This window comes from Oratosquilla oratoria, chromosome 26 (assembly GCF_046742065.1).
Source record: "Oratosquilla oratoria isolate Oo_2021 chromosome 26, ASM4674206v1, whole genome shotgun sequence".
Lineage (NCBI taxonomy): Eukaryota > Metazoa > Arthropoda > Malacostraca > Stomatopoda > Squillidae > Oratosquilla > Oratosquilla oratoria.
Window position 1 is genome coordinate 54,587,543 of NC_134802.1, and position 10,000 is coordinate 54,597,542.

Here is a 10,000-nt window from a genome sequence, read left to right on the forward strand (position 1 = left end):
TCTACCGATTTATTGAATATTTCAGTTAACTGGTCGCAGATTTCAAATTTACACTCTTTAAGCATTCACACAAAGGTAGAAAGGCTCTCAGAATTTTATTATACTTACCAAAATTTTTCCAACCAATTGTAATACATCTTTTTATTTCATTATCATGATCTCTGTTCACTTTCACCATCTGCCCTAAATACTCTTCAACTTCTTCAATACTCTCACCATCAATTATAATCTCTTTACTTTGAACTTTCATGTTGAACAGTACTTTGGTTTTACTCTTATTCACTTTTAAACCTACTTTAAGACTTTCCTTGTTCAGATCACTCAGCATATCTTGCAAGTCTTCTGCTCTTTCTGAAATAAGAATAATATTATCTGCAAATCTTAGGTGATTCAAATATTTGCCATTAATCTTCAAACCTTTCTCTTCCCAACTCAACCTTCTGAAAATCTATTCCAAGCAAGCTGTAAATAATTTGGGTGAAACTGTATCGCCTTGCCGTACTCCTTTCTCAATCTTGATCTTTTCTGTATCTTTATGTAGTCAAATGATAGCGGTACCTTTTGCATAAATCTTTTCTAAAACCCTTAAGATCTGTTCATTTGTACCCTGCTTGCATAGCGAGTTAGTATTGCTATTTGTTCTACTGAGTCAAAGGCTTTCTCATAATCTACAAAAGCTAAACACAGAGGTATATTGTATTCTGTCATTTTCTCAACTAGTTGGTTTATCGCCTGCAAATGGTCTAGAGTCGAATATCCACTCCTAAATCCTGCCTGTTCTCTTGGTTGGTTTCCATATAAAACTTGACTTATTCTATTTGTAGGGATCTTGGAGAAAACTTTATATATATTTGATAGCAAGCTAATCGGTTGATAGTTACTAAGGTCCTTCTGGTCTCCTTTTTTATGAAGCAAAATCACTATGGCATTGCACCACGATTCAGGAATGCTTTCTTGATATAAGCACTGGCAGTGTAACTGAGCTAATCTAATAGGAAATTCTTTCCTTGCGTCTTTCAAAAGATCTATTGATATACCATCTTCCCCAGGTGCTTTTCCTTGTTTCATATTTTTTAGAGCAAATTCTACTTCTTACTTTGTAATCTCTGGTACACTACTAACGTCTACACATGAATTTACTGACTCAACTACGGTCTTCGACGAGTAAAGCTCTTTGTAAAATTCTTCTACTCGTTTTACAATTCTGTCTCTGCATTTAATGACTTCTCCATTTCTATCTATCAAACATATCATTTGCTGTCTTCTTAAAGCAAGTCTGCACTTGGTCCCTTTAATACTTTTACCTTTCCAAATAGATTCCTTTATTTCATCCATGTTTCTCTTTTCTCTGATCTCTGCCTTTTGTTGATAAGCTTGTTTAGTTCTACTCTTTCTATTTCATTTCTCCTACTTTTAATCTGCATGGTCCTTCTTCTTTTAATTAGGTATTGTAGCTTTGGAGTATTTGTTTTCTCTAATACTTTTTGTACTTCCTACTTTTTCTGCAGATTCCCTAATGATATTCACTAAGTTCAAATTCCTATCTTCCACGGTGTCCTCATTAGTTCTTAGAGCTTCAAATGTATTTTTAATTTCTAATGGAAATTTCTTATTATTATCCTTAACCTTTGAAAGACTTATTTTATTTTTTAAAACTAGTTTATTTCTCTTGCCTCTGATATTGAATTTAGCTGTGCAACCTACCAATCTATGGTCACTTCCTATGTTGACTTTGTTTATCACTGTAACATTGCTAATGCTTTTGCTCTCACCTCCTAATACAAAGTCTATTTTGTTCTTTGTTGTTCCATTTGGGCTTCTTCACGTCCATTTACGACCTACATGCTTTTGGAAGAAAGTGTTCATTATCCTCATATTGTAGTTCTCTGCAAAATTGACTAACATCTCGCCTCTGTCATTTCTTTCACCTACTCCAAACTTACCAATGCACATCTCATCTCCCATCTTCTTCCCCACTTTAGCATTAAAGTCACCGACATGTACTTACTCTTTTCTTGATCCATTACCTGACTTAAATCATCATAGAACGACTCAATTTCATCGTCAGAATTCTGTGAAGTTGGTGCATAAACCTGAACTTTTTTTAGAGTGTACCTTTTACACAGCCTAATCACAATCCAAGCTACCCTGTCTGATATGATAAACTACTGAACTTCATTATGTTACCAGCAACCTCTTGATTTATCAAGAATCCAACTCGACTAGATCTTTCTTTGCCCTTACCTCTATAGTAGAACAGCTGGTGACCATCTTGTAATTGTATCAGCTTTTCTTCTGACCTTCAGGCTTTGCTCAGTCCTACGATGTCCCACTTGATGTTGTCTAGTTCTTCTATTAAACTCTCCAGCCTGTTGTCTTCTGAGTTTTTATGTTGTAAGTATAGATCTTCATTTTCTTCATGCTGTTTAATGTTCAAGACTTAGATCTGCTTGGACAGTGCTTACTTACATTTGGTGGCACACTGCCTGTAAGCACACGGGGCAATGCGGTTGGACCTTTAGGAGACGATGATCTAATAGGAACACCCGGTTTTGTTTTGGTTGTATTATTCATGGTTGCTATGAAGGGGTTTTGGCAGTAATCTCACCTCCCAGCCAACTCGTTTCTGGTGTCACCTTATTCATTATATTTGGTAAAGTCTATATCCATGGGGTGCCCAATGGTCCACACAGTCATTATGACGGTACCCCATATAGCTATGAGGAATTTCCCTGTTCGCCATTAGGGATGTGTCAGTTAGCAGTGGGTCCTGTGACTGTGTGTGTGAGCTGCTCTTTGTCTGATCTTTCTTACAAAACCTGTTTGATATGGATGACCCTGCAAAGATTTCCTCTCTATCGACATAGCTTTTGTAATTATTAAGATTCTCAAGCCTCTCCACCACATCAAGGTGTCAACTCTCGGATATACATATATATATACATATATATATATATATATATATATATATATATATTACACACAGGAACCCACAGTCGGAGAAAGAATAAACTTCGAATAAAGAAAAATCCTATATTTCGGCTATCAACTGTAGCCCTCTTCAGGAAAGTACATAAGATAGAGAACAGAGGGGACTTATAAACTACAGTAAGGAGAGATGTGGACAGTTGACCTCACTCAGGCGCGGGGCAAACTGGGGTGGCGGAGGAGGGAGGAGGTGAGGAGAGGGGAGGATGTAGTGTCCGCATCAACTTGGGTACTGCTGCGCGTGAGATAATGTAAGGTGTCCACTGCCCTTTTGAAATATTAATATTAGGGCATTCCTCAATTAATGCTGATTCGACTAGGTAATTGAGGAATGCCCTAATATTAATATTTCTAAAGGGCAGTGGACACCTGACATTATCTCACGCGCAGCAGTAGCCAAGTTGATGCGGACACTACATCCTCCCCTCTCCTCACCTCCTCCCTCCTCCGCCACCCCAGTTTGCCCCGCGCCTGAGTGAGGTCAACTGTCCACATCTCTTCTTACTGTAGTTTATAAGTCCCCTCTGTTCTCTATCTTATGTACTTTCCTGAAGAGGGCTACAGTTGATAGCCGAAATATAGGATTTTTCTTTATTCGAAGTTTATTCTTTCTCCGACTGTGGGTTCCTGTGTGTAATTTACAAATGTGCTACTACATTTCTGTTTAGAAATATATATATATATATATATATATATATATATATATATATATATATATATATATATATATATATATATATATATATGTGGGAAGGGTGATGAGGTAAACGACGCAAAAAAAAAATGTAGGAGTTTTATTATTAACGTTTCGTCCTTAAAGGACTTCCTCAGAGTATGAGGAAGTCCTTTAACCCATTCAACTCCGATGACAAGATGTCTTGTCATTTGGTCAAATAAAACAAAAAATCATAAAACACCAAAATGTTTGATCAAACACCAGAAAAATATGACGTCAATCCTCGCTTCGCTGCGAGCGAAGCGAGGATTGACGTCCTATTTTTCTGGTGTTTGATCAAACATTTTGGTGTTTTATGATTTTTTGTTTTATTTGACCAAATGACAAGACATCTTGTCATCGGAGTTGAATGGGTTAAGGAAGAAACATTAGTAATAAAATTCCTGGTTTTTTTTTGTCGTTTACCTCATCACCCTTTCCACTCATTCTGTCATACATATTTCAATATATATATACCGTGTATATATATATACTGAAAATATATATATATATATATATATTTTTTTTTGACTGATAATATTTGCTCTGAATTCCACTGACTGGAAATCTGCAGTCCCACAGTAGCCTGAAATAGTCCTTGGGCTGTCCTACAGATCTCTGGGAAGAACTTTGAACAGTTGTCTGCACTGTACTAGTGTGGTAATGTTTCCATATCAACAGCTTAAAGTGGTAGTACGGGCAGAGCAGTCACTGGTATATGTAAAAATACATATAAGGAATACAGTTGCAATAGATAGAGATCGTGGTCCCAGTGACTGAATGTCAGCCCCTCAGGGCTGATGGAGGTGAAGAGGTTGACAGATTCTGAAAATGGACAGCTTTGCTGTCCATCTTGCAGGACCACCGCAAACTGGTACTGTTATTGGTCCTTTCACATCTTCATAAATACAATGAAATTTCAATCTTTTGTTTGTCAACTCTGTATATCAGAGGATCTTCATGGCCAAAGAAAGTGGGAATATTACAAATATGTGCAATTCAGTATCAACACACAATATTTCAAGGAGCTACAGCTGTTGTATCTTTAGGGAACACTGTGGTCAATGTGAGTGTTGACACAGTGTCATACATGCAGTCCTCCCATTTCATCTTATCATGAGCTACCATAGATAATAATAGCTGTTGCCTTGAGTTTCACTGACTGAACACTCAGTCCCACAATGGCTGGCAGCAGAACTTGGGCCCTAGCTTAGATTCCTCTGGGAAGAAACTTTGGATCATTATCTGTGTTGTATTAGTGAAAGCCTGTTTCTATGTTAGTGAATTACAGTAGTAGAAGGGTAGCACTATTCAGCTGTCAGCTCTCCTTATGTGAAAAGGAGGAAATTCAGTTTAAGTTGATAGTCTGGAGACTTGAATGTAAGCCCCATGCAGCTGCACCTCCAGTTGGAGATGAGGAGGTTAACAGGTCCTGAAGACATGTGGGAGGGAGATGTATGGAGTACAAAAAAGAAATTAGCAGTGGAGTCTGCAACTAACAATATAAATAGCATTAAAATGATAAACAAACAAAGATGTTGAGCTGACCATCACTATTGATGACTTCACAATTAACTGTAATGGTGTTGCCCAGGACTAGCATTCCCACTGGAGGAGCTTTCAAACTTGGCTGGCTTCGGATGTTGTGACCAGATGCACCACACTTGATGACTGTATAAACCCCTGTTCCTCCACCAGCAGCTGCTTCAGATGATGTACCAGTACCACTTTCACGTCGAGGGCTAGCATCACGACGGCGGCTAATGGTGTCTGTTATGACCTGTAATTTTTTTTTAATAACAGTACTCATGATTCAATACCAGTATCATTATCAGGGAATATGTCAAATACTTGTTAGTGGTGGTTCTGTGAAATGTACATCAGAAAGAACCATCTCCCAGCAGACTATCTTTACTCGTAAAACATATCAACATTCTCCGTCACAGTATCCATGTCTTTTTATATATAGTAGAATATGTGATATACTGATAGATTTACCTGGTCAAGTATTGTTTTTGGCTGGTCAAGAGGCACAAGCAGAGTCTTCCCAAGATGCTGGTTGTACTGCAGACACCAGGCTTCAGAGTAACCATTGGAACAGTACTGCCTGATGCTTTCTGGACTTAACCTCAACCATACTCCATCACTGTTATGAACCTGCCATTGCAATATGTTCTCAGTAAGAATTATGTCTTGAGAAAAACAAGCAAACACAAATAAATATGTAAGCATACATATAATACACAATAAACAAAGACAAAAGAAAGAAAAAAAAAAGGATGAATCAATTGATAAACAAACAGTTAATTGCATGAGAAAAAGATGAAGTGAGCTAGATTTCACTACACAACGATTGTACCTCATCTGGTTAAGGCAAAATTATACTTCATAATCATGGTGAACCAAAGAAACTTTTCAGCTTTAAAAAGGTAATATGAGTAGGGCACTGAAAATTTTACAGTAGTCTAACATAATCTTAACTCATTACTGAAATAAATCCCTGCCAAATACTGGGGTATTGACCCTATACTGGGATACTGACCCTATACTGGGGTAGTGAACAATACTGGAGTATTGACCCCATACCGGGGTACTGAACCTGTACAGGAGTATTAACCCCAGACTTGGGTATTTTCCCCATACTGTTGTACCAAGTGCATGCTATCATGCAGTAGTGACTGTATGGCACCATGTAGCCAATTCTTTAGGGACTGTTTTATGGTGCCCCTACAGAGTAGAGTCACACATCATTTGTCTATGATGGAGTAAAATTTCAACTGTCAATCCTTTATGCTTTTCCCTTGAAACTGTCCTTTACCATATTTACGACTATACAGGAGGGAAGAGGGTGGAGGGGAGTGGAGTATATTAGGGATGGAATGGGTGGGAGTGGTTTTTATGCCTTTGTTATTTGGTTACCTCTCTTATAAGGGCGAAAAATCCTTTGGTATATCTATGTACGACTATACATTATCTTATCCTACGTGTTGTGGTGAAAAAGAATTCTGCCTCTGTGATTCCCATGCGAGTCATAAAAGGCAACAAACTGGGACAGAGTGATGGTACTAGGGACCTTCCTCTCTGTATTTTCATCCTTTGAGAAGTCAAGGCATAAGAGGGTCTGGAAAGAGAACTCCAACCAGAACCATAAAATCTGCGTCATTAATATGAGTGGTTGTGGTACAGATGAGAGTAAAATGGAAGAGTTGAGCAGTATGTTTGTGAGAAGAAAGGTGGATATGTATGCATTAAGTGAAACTAAGTTGACAGGAAAAGTAAAAAATTTTCCTTTCAACTTAGTTTGAGGGGGAAATAACGAGTGGTGGGTGGGTGGGAGTTGAATGGGTGAGGCTGGGTGCATGCCTTGGATGGATAGCTCCCTTATAAGGGGGGAAGAGGCCTTTGGTATACTGATAGGTACATAGAAGTTATCATGAACATCACTTTATCACAAATTCTATCTATATACTAAAGGTCTATTCCCCCTTACAAGAGATGTAGCCAGCAATGGCACTCATCATAGATTAAGTTGGAACTGTACATGAATTTGAGGCCTGGTATGATAAAAAAAAATTAGAGAATAGGAGATAGGACCAAACAAGTTTTGCTCCTTTCCTGTATACTACAATTAGGTGAATTCCCATCCATTCCACTCCAATCCACCATCTGTTGTTCCCCTCTCATCTCAACTCCTCATGGAGCTAAGATATGAAAATTACAAATCAAATATGCAAAAGGAATCACAACTTACTTCATCCACAAAAGCAATTGTGCCATTAACATGCACCACTCCAATTTGTTCACTCTGCAGGGATGGGTGTGTTCTGATACGTAGCCCTGCACTGTTTTGCAGCACAAACTTTCGTAAACGGGATGGCTGTTGAGATGACCGTCTGGCTGTGCTCTGAACAGGTGGAGTGACACCCTGAGGTGGTTCTTTTACCTCAGTTTTATAAATCTGGAAAGGATATAATGTGAATTTCATTTGTATGCACCACTGGTCTTTTCCCTCTTCAAGAAGGGTGGCAGAGTCAAAACACACCTTGACTCTTCAAGATGAATATAAATCACTCAGGGAAGAAATATTGTGTTCTCTAAGGATTGTTAGTGTGGGGGATTGTAGAGTGAGGTCTTCTGTGTAACACTTGCATCTAGGGCAGTGTGAATCTGTTGGTACTATTCTAATGCTGGATGGTGTCCTGAATACAAGAATGCCAGTGTGGTTCTTACTTCCTCAAGAGGGCTTTTTTCTATGGGGGAGTGTTGGAGTACTGAATTTTGGCATTATTCTGAACAAAATCTGCTGAGCAAAAATTAGTCATGAGATAATCTTGTCCATTTTGCTATGGCGACATCTTTTTAATGTTTAATAAAATCAATGCATATATCAAGATCTGTTGGGTACATTAGTTTAGTGATGGAGTCATTATATATAAATGGACCACCTGACTCTAAAAACTCCTAAAGACCTTTGTCAATACTCAACCGTACCTCTTCCAGTTGGTATCCATCAATGGTGACATGGAGGGAGTACCAGCCTGTAGCCCCAGGAGTCCAGTTGCATGAGTAGGTACCATCATTGTTGGAACGTACTAGCATGTTCTCTGAAGGTCTACGCATTGCTGGTGACATGCACCGTAGTTCTTCAAAGGAGTAGTTTTCATAATCCTGACCACACAAAAGGATACATAATCATTTTTTGATGGGCCCTCTCAAGTTGCAAGACATGGATGTTCTAAATGAATATAAGAAACTTAGGTAATTAGTCTCTGATAAGTAAGCTACTCTCAACTCTGATGATGCACTTACTTCTCAATGTAAGTGTGAGCAATAGCAAATTACCTACTGTACTACTCACATGACTGACCTCAAGACTTTCATTACTGAAATTCTAGTTTTATAAAGAAATAAAAAGGTATACCTTCATCATTGTAATGGCACAGTAACACATCTTGTCTTTGACAGAAACCTGGTAGGGCACTTCAAGGGATGGAAGAGGGTGACCTCCGAAGGTCATATTATCGGGAATATGTTGACTCACACGGCGTACTTTACCACGCACTCCATCTTCTTGTGTACTGGTGGGGACTGCCATTACCTCAACCTGTCAAAAGTACATGGAAAACAATAGTAACAATAATAATCTTTGTCTTAAGTTTCAGTGACTAGAATTTTGCAACCCTACAATAGCCGGCATTTATTATTTTTTTTTTTTGTCAATCTGAATTTTTAAAGTGTTTTGTTAGTTTGCCAAAGTTTGTCTTCAAAAATTTATATCTCTCTTGTCTCTACATTTCCTTTCTTGATTCTGTCTTATCCACTTCCAGTACATCATCCAGAACCATATGGTCACTCTTATCTAATAGGCATTGGTAATCCAGTGATCCTACCACTTCGGGTATTTTAATTAGAATAATGTCCAGTCTTGCAGGTTTACTGTCTATGTATTTTTTTTACTCACTGGGTCATTACATTGTTCATTGTTATATTTAGTAATATACTACCCCACAATTCTTCACTATCCTCTGTCTCCCAGTCTTTCCAAATTACCTCCCCACAGTTGAAGTCACCTATATGAGTAATATTTCTCCTTTTCTCTATAAACCCTCCTAATTGCTCAATTCAACTGATTATTAAGTTTCTGTATTCCGATTCATTCTATGCTCTTGCTTTGGGGGGATGTACACTACTGCTATGCATCTTTTTCCACTCTTTTAATTTTTAATTTCTATCTTCATAATTCCAGCCATTTTGGGTGGGGCTCAGAGTGGATTCACATTATAAACAAATCTGTTAATGACTGGGGCTCTATAACATATGTACATAAACCTTACTGTATTGTAAACTGTTGAACTGTCAAAAGGTAACTGCACTATGGGCTGCAGTGCTAGGAATAAGATGCTTTAGTGTGACCCATTTGCTACTGAAGGGTTCATAGCCTGATGAACCAAAACAGCCTGTTGGCAGCCAGAATAAAACAGGGGTTCCCTGGTGCAGGAGCTCATCAAGACATATTTAATCCTTTTATTACCAACGGGGTCATTGACCACCGAGTGAAATACACATGGCAGCAACTGGGATAAAAGGATTAGATAAGATCATAAACACACACACAATCATAAAAGACAGGAAATACGTATATACACCCCTTTCCCAACTCCTTCACTTTATTGGCAAAACAAGAAAGATAGAAAAGAAAAACGGCGTGGTACAGGAACTCTGTGGTCGATGCGGTCACCTTGAGGGACGGTACATGTACGACTTCGTTGTATTGGTCACGTGTCAGGATGGTGACAA

The 10,000-nt window shown here is 38.3% G+C and overlaps 1 protein-coding gene across 8 annotated transcripts in view; it reads right to left on the minus strand.

Annotated features, from left to right (window-relative positions):
- Positions 1 to 10,000, minus strand: part of hiw (MYC binding protein highwire) — a 154,775-nt gene that overhangs the window by 40,137 nt on the left and 104,638 nt on the right. For all 8 annotated transcript variants that reach the window (XM_076209842.1, XM_076209839.1, XM_076209843.1 and 5 more), the window contains 6 exons: positions 9,942 to 10,000; positions 8,625 to 8,807; positions 8,195 to 8,371; positions 7,455 to 7,661; positions 5,702 to 5,860; positions 5,252 to 5,483 (listed from right to left, as the gene is read on the minus strand). The exon at positions 9,942 to 10,000 is cut by the window's right edge and continues 164 nt beyond it. In XM_076209842.1, the coding sequence (XP_076065957.1) occupies positions 5,252 to 5,483; positions 5,702 to 5,860; positions 7,455 to 7,661; positions 8,195 to 8,371; positions 8,625 to 8,807; positions 9,942 to 10,000 (1,017 nt within the window). The remainder of the gene's footprint in view (positions 1 to 5,251; positions 5,484 to 5,701; positions 5,861 to 7,454; positions 7,662 to 8,194; positions 8,372 to 8,624; positions 8,808 to 9,941) is intronic.